At 50.1% G+C, this 16490-nt stretch overlaps 1 protein-coding gene across 5 annotated transcripts in view; it reads right to left on the reverse strand.

Annotated features, from left to right (window-relative positions):
• Positions 1-16490, reverse strand: part of SFI1 (SFI1 centrin binding protein) — a 45177-nt gene that overhangs the window by 5732 nt on the left and 22955 nt on the right. For 4 of the 5 annotated variants that reach the window (XM_081174697.1, XM_081174700.1, XM_081174696.1 and 1 more), the window contains 15 exons: positions 10711-10777; positions 9760-9890; positions 9579-9660; positions 8753-8931; positions 7663-7738; positions 6275-6370; positions 5598-5674; positions 5339-5441; positions 5073-5169; positions 4020-4180; positions 3793-3867; positions 3354-3428; positions 2495-2671; positions 1292-1554; positions 457-552 (listed from right to left, as the gene is read on the reverse strand). In XM_081174697.1, the coding sequence (XP_081030823.1) occupies positions 457-552; positions 1292-1554; positions 2495-2671; positions 3354-3428; positions 3793-3867; positions 4020-4180; positions 5073-5169; positions 5339-5441; positions 5598-5674; positions 6275-6370; positions 7663-7738; positions 8753-8931; positions 9579-9660; positions 9760-9890; positions 10711-10777 (1755 nt within the window). The remainder of the gene's footprint in view (positions 1-456; positions 553-1291; positions 1555-2494; positions 2672-3353; positions 3429-3792; positions 3868-4019; positions 4181-5072; positions 5170-5338; positions 5442-5597; positions 5675-6274; positions 6371-7662; positions 7739-8752; positions 8932-9578; positions 9661-9759; positions 9891-10710; positions 10778-16490) is intronic. The other variant, XM_081174699.1, reaches the window with a different exon arrangement.

Consider the following 16490-nt stretch of genomic DNA (forward strand, 5'->3'; position numbering starts at 1 on the left):
TTTGCTCTACAAATTAAAGTGGACTAAGTCCACCCACCCATCTATCCCACCTCCAGCCCTTTCCTTTTTTGTACCAAGCAGAAGTTTTCCAAGAATCTGGAGACATCCACGAAGAATTGTGGCCATGTAGCTTTATGACTTGCATCAGAGCTTCTTGTTGCAGAAGTCTTGTTTTGCGAGTTTGATATTCTGCTACACTCCGAATTTTCCATGCAATCAAATAAGAAGCCTTGCTTCTTATTTCATCAACAGGATGGTTGATGGGCACACATTTTTATTCTAGTTTGAACATCCATTAAGTACCAAGATGGGGTGAGAATGTCATCCTGGATCTTCTCTTTCATTAGAGGTCTTGGGTAAAAGTGACCCTGAACTTGGCTGGTGGGAGTAGCCCCTATGTAGTCCTTGTTCTATTTATTAATTTGTCATGTCTGAAAGTTGAACATTCTTCCCTACCCATTCAAGTCAGGACCAGGCAGCTCTGTTCTCTCCAGAGATTGCAGCAGGAAGTCAGGTCTACGGGGCTGTAACCTGCCTTGGCGGGCCGCCTGCCTGTGGGGAGGATAGGAGGGAGGGTTAGAGGCCTTTTTAGAATTAGGGAACACTGAGGTACATACATACCTTTTACACACTGATAATTATGCACAGGAGTGCCTACAAGCATGTTCTCAGCACTAGTACTTCTTTAAGAAAAGCAGGTTAACAGGTGGATTTACACAAGCAACTGTACCTATCACTTACAGCCTTACAAGTTTAAACAAAACCAAAGAGCCAGTGCAGTTACTCCAAGGCTTGCTATTGAGAACTGAATAATGATTCCAGTACTTCATGCCACTCAATAATCCTAAGGGGCACAAGCCTTCTTTGCCTGCCCTTTGGCTAATGATAAAGATTGGTTAGACAAGTCAATTTCAAGAGGATTTTTATTAGTATTATTACAACAGCAAATGACTGCCAGGGAGATGAGCAAATAGAGCCTTAGGGATAGGAGAAGGCCCAGGAGAATCCCCAAAGTTTCATTAAAAGTTTCCTGTGCATGACACCTTCCCTGCATGGAACAGAGAGAGAGAATGAGATCTGGAGAAGAGAGTCTAACCATCTGCCGCTGAGTCCTTTAGCTAGGGAGCTGCAATTCATTCTTTCCCCACTCTTTAAAATTAAAAGAAGCCTTCCTCTATGCATATGCAGTGGCTTTCAAAATGAGAGAGGCCACTGTGCAATTAAATTCACAGTTTCAGGTGGCTGAAGGGGAAGCGAGCGTAAGGAGGTTGCAACTTTGCCTCTTACTCACAGATCAGTTAGGATGGAATCTCCAGAAGCCTGGAAAATGTGGGCCTGGTGGTCGCTCTGTGCAGGCCTTGCCGTGGAACGAAGGCTCGTTCTCCTTCCAAGATCTTCATTGGCTCTTGAGATTGCAGCAGGCACTGGCACTTGGAATGTCACTCGCTTCTTGAGAGGGCCCCCCGGAATAGACAGGCTGGGTTTCTGGCAGAGGGCCTTTAGTTTCCAGAGCATGGCGCACCGGTAGACAGCCTGGTGACGGTGGCAGGCGATCTGTGAGTGCAAGGAAGAAGCACATGGCAGGTTGGTGGTGCTGCAAAAGCGAGGGCTGTGTGTGCCCTTCAGTCTGCTGTAAGGAGGGGCTGGGCAGGGGAAATGGAGAGAAGGAGCTTGTTAATTTCTGTATTTCTTGGGGAGCCTTCACCAATCTGGTATCCTTCCAGATGTTTTGGACTACAAATCTCATCAGAGCCATATGATGCAGGGGCTGATGGAAGTTATAGTCCAGAATAACTGGAGGGCACCAGGCTGCGGAAGTCTGGTCTTTAGGGGAGGAGGATAGTTGTATAAGGAGCTCCTCCATAGTCAAGAGGAAAGTCTCCAGTTTTGAATCTGGAGGAGCAGCAGTCTCTCCCAAATGCTTCAATCCAACATGGCATGTCAAAAGAGGTTAAGAACAGAGTCAAAGGAAGAGTGGGGCAAGGTGTGGGCCAGGCACACCTGTGATGATGTCACTCTCTGGCTCTGTAGTGCCCCCTAGAGGGAGAAGCTGGGCAGTGGACCTGACAGGACCTACTGTGCCTATACTTGTCCCAGGTGTACCTGTGAGAGGGTGGCGTGTGCTTCTATCTGTTGCTGTGGGGTGGAACCCCATAAGGGATCTGTGCTTCCTGCTTACGTACAGAGAGGACAAGCCAACACAGGTAACAACCAAATATTTTCAGAACACCCCCTATACTGGCAATTGAAATTTGTTTAAAACTGTTTTTAACATTGTATTTTAAATTATGTCCTGAGACCCTGGGGCGAACGGCAGGTAATAGAGCAAATAATTGTTAGTCATCATTGTGGGTCCGATCCATCTAACATGCAAAAAAGAAACCACTGTGTATGAAGCAGTTATCAACCTGTTGCGAAATAAAATGGGTAACGATGGTAAAGTTGTATAGATGTGAAATGAGAGGGAGCCACAAGATGGGTCCCGTTCTTTTACCTTCACCTGATGCTGGGCCTGCAAGTGCCCTCGGAATTCCTTCATGCCAGCCGTGTACCTCAGGATGCGGGTCACACCCTCCCGCAGCAAATCAGCCCGGTAAATCTCCACAGCCCTTTCGATCCGACCTTTCTTGCGCTGCTGCTCCAGGACAAATGCCAGCCAAGCATCAAATACCTGCAGGCAAGACACATAGGTGGCAGTGGCCGCACAGCCTCTTGTATTCATCAGCGACAAAGGAACCAGCAAAAATCCCCTCCGGAGAAAGCAAACAGGTTCAAGGAACTCAAATACACATGCCAGTGCTTTTCTTTTTCAAGCTCTCAGAATTTCAAGTACAGATCCAAAACTGTCAGCAGTGTGGGAGGTGGTGCAAAAACATCACAGAAGTGAGAGATTGATCGTCCCTATATTCTTGAAAACATTTTTATGTCTGACATATGTAATGGAAATACATATATTAGCTGCAACTGCTGTGCTCCCTCTCAAGATATGATGCCCTAGGCTGAAGCAGCTCCCCAGCCCTGCCCAGAGGTGGAAGGCCCTTCCATGCAGTGCTGCTAGTAACAGAGATGGCACTGCCCTCCACGGCTGCTGGGAGAGATGCACAGCTGCAGCTGGAAACAGAGCATCCTGTGTCTCCACCCTCCTCCTCCTCTTTCCTTGGTAATATGTACTTAACCAAACTGCAGAAAGCTCCCTCCCACTCCCACGCATGGAACGAGCTATGTGATTCTTTACATCCTGGCTTTGCAATCCAGCAAAGGGAGAAAGAGAAGGCAGTCTGCTTGCAAGCAGAGCTGCTTCCTCCAAACAGGACCACGTGAATGCACCTCCTCTCTTGCCTGCCAAGACTGACCTTGCCCTGCAGGGACATGGACCAATGCCAAAGCGCCCGCATGGTTTCCTGCCGCTCCCTCTGCCTGTACGCCAACTGTTGGTGCAGAAAGAAAGAAAGAAAGAAAGAAAGAAAGAAAGAAAGAAAGACCATGTGGGCCAGGTTAAGGAGGGAGGGGGAAATCCCAACCCCAGCATCGATACAAGCCATAAAGTTCTTTTGCGTTTTCAGCATGAACTGAAAAATTATTCTCCTTTGTCCCCTTTCATCTCCTCTGCACCTAGGGCGAGGGTTAGGGGAGATGCTTTAGTTGAACTCCCTTTTTCCCCCTCCCACAATATGGTTTCCCATAATGCCACATGATGGAAAAAAGTCAGCAGCCTCACTGTTCCATCTCAGCCTTCAGATGGACCCACTGCAGTCAGAGGCTGGAAGGGGAAAGGGATGTGTTTGACCTCACCTGTGTCTTCCAGGTTGAGAAGTAGGTAGAGGAAAGCCTCCGGGCCATCAGCTGATCTCCTTGTCTCTGCAGGAGCTGCAGGGGGAAAGAGGCACAAGGGTTGCCACTCTGAGGCGCAGAGCCTGGCCCTTTCCTATGAAAATTATCAGGCTGTCCTAGAAAGCCTTCCACACATCTGGTTTACTGCTTCCTACCCTCTGGAGACAGAAATCTGCAAATTTCCTCACCATCTTCCTTATGCACTGGAGGTGATACTGCTTCCACCTGGCCATGCACTTGCTAAGCAGCTGTCTCCCATGGTGCTGAGCTCCCAAGACAAACTGCCCTCTCTGCTTAGAGGACTGAACATAGGACTCCTTCCAGCGAAGAAACATTGCTTGCAGCCTCACTGTCCAAACAGGAAGATAAAAAATAGTGAGCGAGAAGAAGCCCAGCCCTCCTCCCATCCTATTTCTCAGAGCAGTCTTCCCTAACCTGGTGCTCTCCAGGGTACAGTGGTACCTCAGGTTAAGTACTTAATTCATTCTGGAGGTCTGTTCTTAACCTGAAACTGTTCTTAACCTGAAGCACCAATTTAGCTAATGGGGCCTCCCGCTCCCGCTGCGGGAGCAAGATTTCTGTTCTCATCCTGAAGCAAAGTTCTTAACCTGAAGCACTATTTCTGGGTTAGCGGAGTCTGTAACCTGAAGCGTATGTAACCCGAGGTACCACTGTATTTTGCCCCACAACTCCCATCTACTCCAGCCAGCATTGGGCATATGGCGCTGGGAGCGATGGAAGTTCCAGCACTAAAATATCCAGAAGGTACCAGGTTGGTGGAAGGCAGCTCACTAATAAACAGCACAGCACTGCAACAAGTAACACTGAGGTTGGAAACCTGGAGAACGGCGCAATTCTGTATTGGAACCCATGTACATAAAAGCTTTGTGGACTTAAATTTTACACAGATGGTTTTTAGATTAACCTTCAATTAATTTTTTGGGGTGATTTACAACCATCATATATATCTATATCTCTATCTCCAACAATCCAGAGCTGCAGAACCCCACACACACACACACACTGCCCTTCCCTGGTGGATGGCTTTGAAGCTGCTATGCATCCTGCATCCACTGACGCATGGGAAAAATCACCCCTCACAGACCTTCCTCCTCCTCCACTACACAAGGGAGGGGGTATATGGCTGCCATACAAAGAGGCCCAATCCAGTGACCCAATGCAGGAGGCAGAAGGCTAGTATTGGGATCATGTGCCACATTCAAGCAAATAGCCACACTCACCTGCATGCAAATGCTTCCTGGCCTCCATCACAGCTGCTGCCTCCTGCTGACGATGGTATGCACACAAGGAGGCTGCATCTCTCCATCTGAGCACAACCTAGGCAGAGAAAACAGGGGCGGCAGCATTGAGGACTGCTAATACTGTGTCATCTTTTACTTCCTAACTGGAGGCTCAAGGGCATCATGTCAGGCCTGAGTCACCCCAACCAGCCCAAGGGCAAGGGACCTTTACTGGGAGTTTAGCTTTCCTTCCTGATGGGAGTTACCTTTGAGAGAAATGCTCTTCGGTGATGCTCTTCTGCCAGAGCAGCCTTCTCAGCTTCTTGCTTGGAATCTGCAGCATTTTCCTTCCAGGTGCACAGTGCTTGCCTGAGGGCCGACAGAGATCGGGGGAAGCTCTAACCAAGAGCAAATCCTTTCCCTCTGTGAAGCCCAGGATGGGGAAAAGGCAGAGGGCTGAGGGAGAGGGTTCCTCCAGGACTGTCAGACCAGGTTGTGCATCGCCACAGATTTAAGAAGGCTTACCGTAGCAGCCGCTGATTATGCTCCTCCTCCTTTTTGGCTACTTGGGACAGAATGTGCTGGATGTGACTCTGGTAAGCCTGCAAGAGAAAAATGTGAAATCACTGTTCCTAATTTTCAGATTTTACCAAAGCAGAAGTTAGAGCTGTGTAGCCCACAGGTGCCCCAATCAGCGGTATTTACTGTCAGTCCAGGTTCCCCTTTAAGGAAATGCTAAGGCGTGTTTGCTTAGAAGAAACAGGACATTTCTGCTTCTCTTGGCTCCCCCCCACCCTAGAGGCAGAGAGCCAAAGTGCCACATTGTCTGATACCCTCTTTGCTGAGGATTCTGGCTGATGTGGACCACAAGGCAGCTTCACTGGCAAGCTGCTCCTCTTCGCAGCTCAGTCTCTCTCTCTCTCTAAGGAAGGAAAGCATTCCTGATGTAAAGGGCTAACACATTTTCTGAGCACTTCCATAACTTGTTCTTGCAGTGCAGAGCCCCTACCTCATGACAAGCATTGCAAAGCACTCTACACATGCCACCAATATGACACAAAAAGGAAAGGTATCCCACATCAATAGGCAAAGGCAACAGTGGATTCCATCCCAGCTCAGCCAAACTTGGTGGTTCTTTGGGGCTGCTGTCCTTGGGCCCAGCCAAGCCACCTGGGGTGTCACAAGTAAGAGCTCAGCCATACCTTCCAGGCTGACAAGGTCCTGCGCAGCACAGCCTGCTGCTGGTGCACATCGGCTCTCACCAGCTTCGTCCACTTCTCAGAGCGGTGCCTCAAGTACTGCAAGAGAAAAGGGGAGCGGAACGTCACTGTGTGGGACAAAGTGAAGAAAAGAAAGTGCAGCTTCCTCGGCAGGGTGGGATAGCAACCAAGCAGAGCGTTAGAGCTGTTCAGATGAGTTAAATCAGCCTTTTCCAAACTGCTACCCTCCAGATGAGCCTCCCATGGCACTTGGAAGCGTGTTCCTTTCAGAAAAAAAAGAGAATCAGCTAAAAGCTGGACTAGGAGACACCTCCTACTTCCTTGTGAAAATTATCTTTTTCCTGCCTCCTTCAATGAATGGCTGCAATAACAGTCAAACCATTTTATTTAAATCAACAGCAACAATTTACACTCTGCCTTCAATTGCTGTAATTCTCTCTTGATCTCAAGTTCTTCACTTTTGGAATCTAACAGCGGTCACAGGATTTGGTGGTCCCCCCCCCCCGGAATCTTGGATTTCACAATGTTGTTGTTTTAAAGACAACCCTTCTAGCACTTGTAGAGAAAAGCCTGAAACTGTGTGGGCAATGGGTCAAAGTGTAAAATTTAAGGTCAGGTTGGGTTAAGGTAAATTATAGAACAAAAATTGAGAAAGATGGAAAGGATTTGCTGAAATAGCTAAATTGAATTAGAATACAAAAAAGGGAGGTGTGAGGAGGTCGATGAAACAAGCAAATGAAAGACAAAGACATGGCTGTGTTTTTAAATGTTTTTGCTTTTAAATGTTTTTGTGGTTTCCCCCCCCCTTTTTTCTTTTTTATTGTTGTGATGTATTGTTTTTTCTTTTATTTTTTTATTTTTTGATGTAACTTTTTATTGTCCTTTTTTCTCTCTTTTTTGTAATTGTTAAACTTTTAATAAATATCATTTTAAAAAAAAGAAAGAAACTGTGTGGGCAATGACTACTGGCATCTTCAAAGCCAAAATGTCAGAAAGGTAGAGTTTGTCAGCATTTGGAGGAGAGGCTGACAACTGTCTCCTCCACTTTCCCCACTAGCTATTCCACAGCCTCCCTGTCTCTCCCTCATCTCTGTGCTCTTCCCTCCTTTCGTTCCTTTTATCCTTACCAACATTTTCAAACTTCTTTGAGAACGTGTGGCAGAGTTAGGCCACACCAGCGGACAGATGCAGATCTACCCAATTTATGTTACTTCATTTCATAACAAAATGTTGGCTTATCGGGGGCAGAATTTCAAGGTACGCAGAACACACCACATCACACACACACACACACTCCTGCCTACAAGGCTAGGAATGTGAGTCACAGCAGGTAGTGGACCAATGTGAAATCCATCAGGTATATTTCTCACCTGTCGCCACTTGCTCCAAGACCATTGAAGGAGCTTGACAGAGTGGAACCTTGAAGCTCTGGCCTCCTTCGTCCTCCTAAAGGGAAGCACAGCAGACCCTCTCTCAAGCTTCAGGATAGACATGGGCCTTCTGTGCTACTGACTTAGGTGGTGAGCCTCAAAGCAGAGCCTGCCATTTTATCTCATGTAAAGTACTTACTTTCCCAAAGTAATAAAGTGTTATAAATGGTAATGCTGTTTCAGTGGTACCTCGGTTCTCGAACGTAATCCATTCTGGAAGACTGTTCGACTTCCAAAATGTTAACAAACCGAGGTGCAAAGGGCTGGCTGCAAGTTCAATTGGAAAAATGGGGAAACACACAGCAGAAGCCATTCAATGTTCAAAAACGGAAGCAATTACTTCTGGGTTTTTGGCGTTCAAAAATGAAAACATTCGGCTTCCGAGGTACCACTGTAGCACTATTCCTGAACTGCTAGGCCTGAGGGATATCTGCTTGGGAATTTCCTGTGTACCTTGTCCAAGACTGGGCCAAAGGAGGGAGCCGCAGCGGAACCAGCAAGTAAGCTTCTGGAACAACAAGAGTCTCAAGCAGGTCATATGGGGACTGAGCCCTACAAGTAGATCTGGATCAGGCTTGCTTTCCAGTCTGCTGCTTCCCTTCCATTCCATAAAGGCAATAGCAAGGTAAGGGGAAGTGGCAGGAATTCAGGCTGCAAAGGTTTGGTGGGCTTGATGCAGACCACAGGCTGAAGGGACAAGGGTGTAGGCTTTTTTTTGCAAGAACGTGGCCACTGCCAGTCAGGTAAAGTCAGCCTAAAGCAGTTATAGCTGCAGGACCTGCGATACCAGTGGCTACTAACCCTGATGGCTGTGCTTTTACTTCTACTGTTGGAGGCAGGATGCTTCTGAGTACCAGGTGCTGGGAATGACAGATGGGGAAAGTTTCTGTTGCACTTGGGCCCTGCTTGTGGGCTTCCCACTAGGACACATTTCTGGTCATTGAAAGAAGAGGATGCTGGGAAAGATGAGCTACTGATCCAGCAACCAGGCTTATCTTATGCTATGATTGATTCTTCTCTGTTATCTTACCCTTCCTTTATTTCCTGAACGTTCTCCTTCCAAAGACAGAAAGCAGTCTGCAGGATTTGGTGGCTGTGATGCTCTTTGGCCAAGGACAGTCCCTCGCGCTCTTCCAGCTGAACCACAGTTCTCCTGCGCCAGAAGCACCAGGACTGGGACAGCAGCCGTCGCTCAGAGTGCAGAACAGCCTACATAGGGAGAGGAGGGATTTTGAAGCCAGCTCATGCTGTGCCAGGCTTCCGGCAAAGGTAGGATAATTCTTTTGCCAGCAACCTGCCCCCAATAACCCAAACAGTCTTTTCAAAAGAAGATGGCCACCCAGTTGAGCTCAGGAACCCAAATAAATCTCATACATCAACATCGTCAGTCAAATATGAGAGGGGTGCCAGGAAGGAGAGCTGGAATGAATGGCAGCACAAGCACCATCAGAAGCAGCTGTGGGTGCAAAAAAATACCCTGCTTCCTTCTACTTCCTCTTTCCAAGTGGCCTAATTATCACTTTGAGACCCAGAACGTGTTTGGAATTATAGGATTCCTCTCTGGTGCACAAGGAGTAAGAAGAGAGCAATGTGTCTGAAGGCCAGGGCAAGAGCCTCCAAGTAAGCAAAAGTGCCTTAAGGGTGAGGCACTGGGAGACATGTGTGTTTCAAGATTTATGACTTGGCATAGGCATCTCAGGTACCTTAAGCAGGTACAGCAAGCAAGGACATTTCAGAATGTAACAAGGTAAGCATCCACCAACACTGCCTCCTGTCTGAAACCCCTGATATTGTATATTCAAGAACAGCAGTGTAGAAATTGTCTACTATCCTGAAACAAAAAAATCTAGATTTACCATTTCCTCTGCCATGTGGTTCTCTTGGTGCTCATGTTTTCTCAGCCTCCACCTTTCAAACCATCGCCTTGTGCAAATTTCTCTGGAAAGCAGGGAGAAGAGCACTAGATTTTCACCAGGCACTCAATGCATGCCAAGAGCTGTTCCCCAACATTCTCTTTTTATTGACCCTCCATCCTACCTGTGGAAACACACAGCCATCCCCTTCATCTTTCTCCACCGGCACTGATGATCCCTGAATCGCTTCCAGGCCTCAAAAGTGGCAGGCAAGATCACACCCTCGTAGTGCCTATTGGCTCTGGCATATTGCAGCTGAAGACATATGGCAAAAGCAAAAGCGGCAAAAGCCTCACTCTGAGAAACCAGGAAGGCTTAAGCTATCTCAAAGACACATGTACACACAAGCGATACAAAGCGACTAGAGTGGCAAGCAGCTACCCCTAGAGCAGCCTTCACTTACTTGGCTCTGCTCCATTTAAAGTAAGGAACAACTCTCTACCTTTATAGAGCAGTGTTCTTCAACCTGGGCTTCCCAGAAGCAGTTGGACTACAACTCCCATCATCCCCAGCCAGCTTAGCCAATGGCTACAGGTGATGCGAGTTGTAGTCCAGAATCATCTGGGAGCCAAAGGTTGAAATATGCTGGCTTGGAGGGCCTACTAGTAAGCAGAGAGAGTTTAGCAGGGTGTTGAAGAAAGAGCCCACACCACAATGGAACTGCATAAAGCAGAACTTAAATTTGCCCTAGTGACCTTTCTGTTGCTAGGCTGCAGTTCCCATCACCTCTGTCCAATGTTCATGGTGGCTGGGGCTGATGGGAGCTGGGAGTCTGGCTGGGGAAAGCGGCCCTATAAGACATCAGTCTTTGACTGGTGATACACAACCAAGTAGGCCAGCATCACGTACCATGTGTTTTTTTAAAAGAAAGAAAGAAAGAAAGAAAGAAAGAAAGAAAGAAAGAAAGAAAGAAAGAAAGAAAGATGAGAAGGATGGAGAGAGACAATTAAAGAGTGAGATTAATACACAATGAGAAAAGGATAAATATGCAGAAGGGAAAGGGTATCACTTAAAAGCAGATTCCACTTGGAAAATTCAGAGCCTGAATAGTCTGAAGATGACTATGCCCCCTTACCTTCCTGTGCCTTTTCCAGCTGGCATGCCATGACCAGGTCCTGAGACACCTGTGCAGCAGCACAGTCCTGAAATGTAAAGTATGCAGTTCTGTCAACAGTTGCCTCTAATGTAGTGGACAGTTCCCTTCAGCTCAGGACCAAGGATAGCTCCCTACAGACACAGAATGAGTGCTAACAGAAAAAGCACAGGGTTAACCTGCCACTCATGCTATCCAGTAGAGGTCTCCATGGTTTGGGGGCAATGAGGATGCAACAGTCAGGATTCATTTGTGCTGCTTCATGTGGACTTCAGCCAGCAAAAGCACAAAAAAAGCAGATGGAGTAAGGCCATCAATGACTTGCTTTGTATTGTTACAAGCAGTTCTGCTAGTGTCAACTGCACCTCTTGTCACCATCAACAAGTGACAAAGCCACCTATGCCAACACGAGCAATTATGAAGTAGTAAAATTCTGCCAAAGGGAACCAACATTGGATACCCCTTCCCTGCCCTGTTCCCATGACCCAGAGAGTAACACTTGATCTGCTGCTTGGAAACTTCTTCTTCTTCTTCTTCTTCTTCTTCCTATTATTATTATTATTATTATTATTATTATTATTATTATTACTATCCTGTTTCAAAAGCTAGGCAAGGCTATGTCCGGCTAGTGCTTAAACAAGGGGATTCCCAGGAGCTCAGTCAACATCACTGTGAGCTTTGAGATGGAAAGATGTAATAGTAATAGATGTAAGATTAAAAGGAAACAAAGAAAGAATGGGCAGAATGAGCTTGTCAGGGGTTCAGAAGCAGAGACGCAGAGAAGGGAGGAGACAGAGAGCGAGGGGGAGGAATACGAAGGAAAGATGAGTGGGGATGACGAACCGAGATCGCCGAGGTTATCCAGTGAGTCCGAGGATTCCCAGAAGGGAGCGCCAGCAGTCAGAGCAAGGGGGGAAAGCAGGGGGACACCCCAGGAAGAAGGGTCCAGAGAGGAATCAGAGAGCAGCAGTTGGAGATCGGGACCCACGTACCCAGACGGGAACAGCGGGGAGAAAGGGGACCAGATATCGGGTTCCGGAGGCTTTCAGAAGGAGGGAGGGCATGAGTCAGGAGTAGTCACGCCCACCTCGGGGAGCGACGAAACGATCAAGAGGAAGGTTGAGAGTTGGGCGCGCGCGCCAAGTTCAAATGTAGCGGAAGCTGGCGCAGTAAGCAGCCCAGAGAGTGAACCAGGTCCCAAAGCCCGCCGCAAGGAGGCGGAAGGGTCAGGGGGGTCCGCGTCAGAAGAGAGTAGGAAAAAGGAGACCCCGGGGGGCAGAAGGACCCAGAGACGGAGGGAAAGGCGCAGGAGGTGGAGCAAGGCTAGGGTATTAAGCTGGTGTGCTAGAGGCGGAGACTCAGACGGGTCTTCGCCGGTCTGACCTAGAAGAAGTAGGGCTGCATATTGCAGTTTGGAAATGGAACCTGTAATCCAATAAAGACTCTTTTAACCTGAACGCTGGCTAACGTGGTCCTATGTGAGCTGGGACTGAGTGGCAGCCCTGACAGTAAGACCCGTCTCTTTTAAGCTTCGGACACCTGATACCTCGCAGCGGAGGCAGAAGCAGCGAGAGGAGGAAATTGGTGTTTGGGAGCGAGCTCACAACGGTTGGCAGAGATGACGGAAGCAGAGAAAATTTCAGCGCTGCAACAGGCAGTGACCCAATTGAACGCGGAGGTACAGGCATCCAAGAAAAGGGAGGAGGATGCGGCAGCAGCCTACAGAGATCTCCACGCCAGGTTTGAAGCATTGGTTAAGCATGGGCAGCCAGGACCCAGACCGGAGGGGGTTGGGTTGGCACGGAGAGCAGGAGGGCTTGTGGCTCACTTCGATGGGAATTTACAACAGTACCCCAATTTTCGAGCAGACATAATGTGCGCACTGCAACTGCTGGCGAAAGACTTTAGGGATGAGGAAGAGAAAGTGGGGTTTATACTATCCCATTTGCATGGGGATGCTAAAGCGTGGCTACGCAATTTGTGGAGGGATAAAGATCCGGCGCTTCAGAATGCAGATGCCTTTATCAAAGCGATGGATGCGTGCTTTTTATCTACCATTGACGTGGATCTTGCCCGACGGGAGATTCATGGACTGAAACAAGGGAGGGCGAGCGTACGCCAGTATCACGCCCGCTTTTTTGCGCTGGTCAGTGCCTTGGAATGGGACCGGGATTCGCCCCCAGTCAGAGACCTATTCTGGGAGGGTTTAAGCAGTGCTGTTAAAGACGAAATTGCGAGGGGGGAGAGGCCCCGGAGCACGCAGGAGGTGGTCCAAAGGGCGCTGACTGTGGGGGTGAGGCTGGAAGAACGTCCGTGGTGCAGAGACGAAGGACGTGGAGGGCGCGAAGCAGCGAGAAGTTTCTCTTTCGTTCCCAGGGACGCTACGCGTGCGCAATCTACACCTCCGCCAGGAGGGGGAGTGGAACCTATGGAGGTGGGAGGAGCCAGGGCTCAGTCAGCTACCAGAGCCCCTGCACCGGCGGCAGTCAAGACTAAACCTCCTAGAGGGACCAGGAAGTGTTATATATGCGACAGCTCTCAACACTTGGCGAAAGAGTGTCCCCAGAGGAGCTCCAAGCACACTGCAGCCTCCGCAACGGTGAAAGCGGCCACGCAACACAGCGAATACCAGCAGGGAAACGACGATGTCTGGCTGGAGACAGAGGCACTGGGGCCCAGCCAGACGCATCACTGAAGCAGTCCCCAGCGATCTTGCAACCCACAGACCCCCTCCCACCCAAACCAGTAGTGCAACTCACAGCATCTCTCCAGCTGCCCGATGGCGTCACTATCGAAGTCCCGCTTTCTGTGGATTCTGGAAGCAACGCAGACTTTATAGCACAGGATTTTGTGGAGCAGCACGCTATACAGCTATTACCGGCCACTCTGCCCCTGCAAGTCGTCACAGTGGATGGCAGAGAGTTGCTGGGGGGGCAGGTGGTGAAGCAAACGCCGCCAATGGTGATGCGCCTTGGCAACCACAGGGAAGTCATCAGTTTTAACGTCACACGACTGTCGGACACACCCATTGTGTTGGGCATGAGTTGGCTGGACAGGCACAGTCCGACACTGGCTTGGTACCAGCGACAGCTGATCTTCGGCTCCTCTTACTGCGCAGAACACTGCATCCTGCCCGGACAGGAGGGAGAGGAGGAGGAATCACAACTGCAGTTGGGAACGTTGCAAGCAGTCCCCCACAAATACGCAGACTTTCTGGAGGTCTTCTGCGAGAAGGAGGCAGACAAGTTACCACCGCACAGGCAATATGACTGCAAGATTGACCTCCTACCAGGGGCGACGCTACCGAAGGGGAAGCTGTATTCCATGTCTGAGGATGAACTACAGGAACTCAAACAGTTCATAGATCACAATTTGGAGCGCGGTTTCATCCGGGAGTCCAGGGCAGTAGGGGGCAGTCCTGTTTTCTTTGTGAAGAAGAAAGACACGCCCCAAAAGAGGCTGGTGGTGGATTTTCGCCTCTTGAACAAGATGACCAAGCCCTCTGATTTCCCCATGCCCAGGATTGACGACCTACTGGCGACGGTGCGCAAGGGACGCGTGTTTACCAAGTTGGACCTGCGAGGGGCGTACAATCTCATCCGCATGAGGGAGGGCGATGAGTGGAAGACAGCCATGTTCACGCCTCTGGGCACCTACGAGTACAGAGTGATGCCGTTTGGATTGCAAAACGGTTCTCACTGTTTTCAAGCTTTCATGCATCATGTGTTGGCGGGACTCCTCTACAAGAAGTGCGTCTGCTTTCTGGATGACATCCTGATATTCTCCGAGTCGCAGCAAGCGCATGACCAAGACGTTCGGGAGGTGCTGGAGAGGTTGCAGCAGCATAGACTGTACGCCAAACTGGAGAAGTGCCAGTTCGACACGACGGAGGTGGATTTCTTGGGTTACAAGTTGTCGGACAAGGGGCTAGCCATGGACAGCGCCAAGGTGCGAGCGGTGTTGGATTGGAAGAGCCCGCGCAACCGGAAGGAGGTCCAGCGGTTTGTCGGCTTCGCCAACTTCTATCGCAAGTTTATCAAAGGGTTCGCGATGCAGACGGCGGCTATTACGGACACGCTAAGCTCCAAGAAAAAGAAATTCATCTGGACGGAGCAGGCAGAGCAGTCCTTTCAGGCACTCAAGCGTCTCTTCGCGTCGGAAGAGCAACTGCTGCATATCGACCCCAGCAGACCGATGCGGGTAGAGACAGACGCGTCCGATAGAGCAGTGGGAGCTGTCCTGCTGCAGAGGGACCCACAGGGGGTCTGGAGACCGGGAGCGTTCTACTCCAGAAAGCTCAGCAAGTCGGAGCAGAACTACACCATCTGGGACAGGGAGTTGCTTGCCATTCATGCAGCATTCAAAGCATGGAGGCACTTCCTGATCGGCGCCAAGCACACGGTGCAGGTCTGCACGGACCACAAGAATCTGGAGCACTGGCGCACGGCGAAGTTCCTGAACCAGAGGCAGATACGTTGGGCGGAGTTCTTTGCTGACTTCGATTTCCGAATAGAGTACGTCCCAGGCGACACCAACATCATGGCGGATGCACTGTCCCGAAAACCGCAATACCTCGAAGAGGCGACGCCAGCGGCAGCCATGCACACCTTCGCGCCAACAGCGTGGGCGTGCGCTTCAGCCACAGTAGATCTGGATGCGGTGCGGCGGGCGTTGCAGGACGACTCATTCGCGCAGGCGAAGATGGCCGAGGTGCACAAGGGCACGGCGAAGAGCGACGAGTTCCAGATACGGGACGGCTTGCTCTTACGTAAAGGGGCCATCTACGTGCCGGGAGATGAACTTCGCGCCAAGGTACTGCAGCAGTTGCACGACGCACCCACGGCCGGGCACTTTGGCACGGAAAAAACGGTGGAATTAGTCGCAAGGGACTTTTGGTGGCCCAGACTGAGAGGGGAAGTCGCGGACTACGTCGCGAGGTGCGACACCTGCCAGAGGGCCAAGCCGGTGCACAAACCACCGGCGGGACTGCTCGAACCGCTGCAAACGCCGTTTGAACCGTGGGAGAGGGTGGCCCTGGACTTTGTCACGGATCTACCCAGCTCGAGAGGTAAGACGGCTGTACTAGTGGTGGTGGACTTGTTCACCAAGATGGCACACTTCATACCGTGTGCGAAGGTGGCCACGGCAGAACAAACAGCCAAACTGTTCATAGATCACGTGTTCAAAGTGCACGGGCTGCCGCGGTCTATACTGTCCGACCGCGGTCGCCAGTTCATCTCGAATTTCTGGCAGAAGCTGATGGGCTTCCTGAACGTCAAAATCAACCTGACATCAGCGAGACACCCGCAGACCAACGGGCAAGCGGAGAGGGTCAATGCCATCATGCAGCAGTACCTGAGATGCTATGCCAATCAACAGCCTGCGACGTGGGTGGATTACCTGCCGCTCGCCGAGTTCGCCTACAACAACACGAAGCACGTGCCCACAGGGGTGACACCGTTCTTCGCCAACAATGGGAGGAATCCCAGAACCTTCCCGGGACTGGACAGAGTGGGGGAAGGGGAACCGCAGACGGCGGACGCTTTCGCGTCTGAGTTGCAGGAGGTCCACGATCAACTCCGACGGCAGCTGGAGCTAGCGAAGCACGCATACAAGGTGCAAGCGGACAAGCACAGGCGGGTTGGCGAAGAGATCCGAGTGGGAGACTGGGTCTGGTTGGCAGCCCACGCAGTGCCGACCAGATCGTTAGCCAAAAAGAAGTTGGGGCACAAGCAACTCGGTCCATACCAAGTCGAAGCGCA

Source organism: Podarcis bocagei (assembly GCF_964188305.1).
Source record: "Podarcis bocagei genome assembly, chromosome: 16".
NCBI lineage: Eukaryota > Metazoa > Chordata > Lepidosauria > Squamata > Lacertidae > Podarcis > Podarcis bocagei.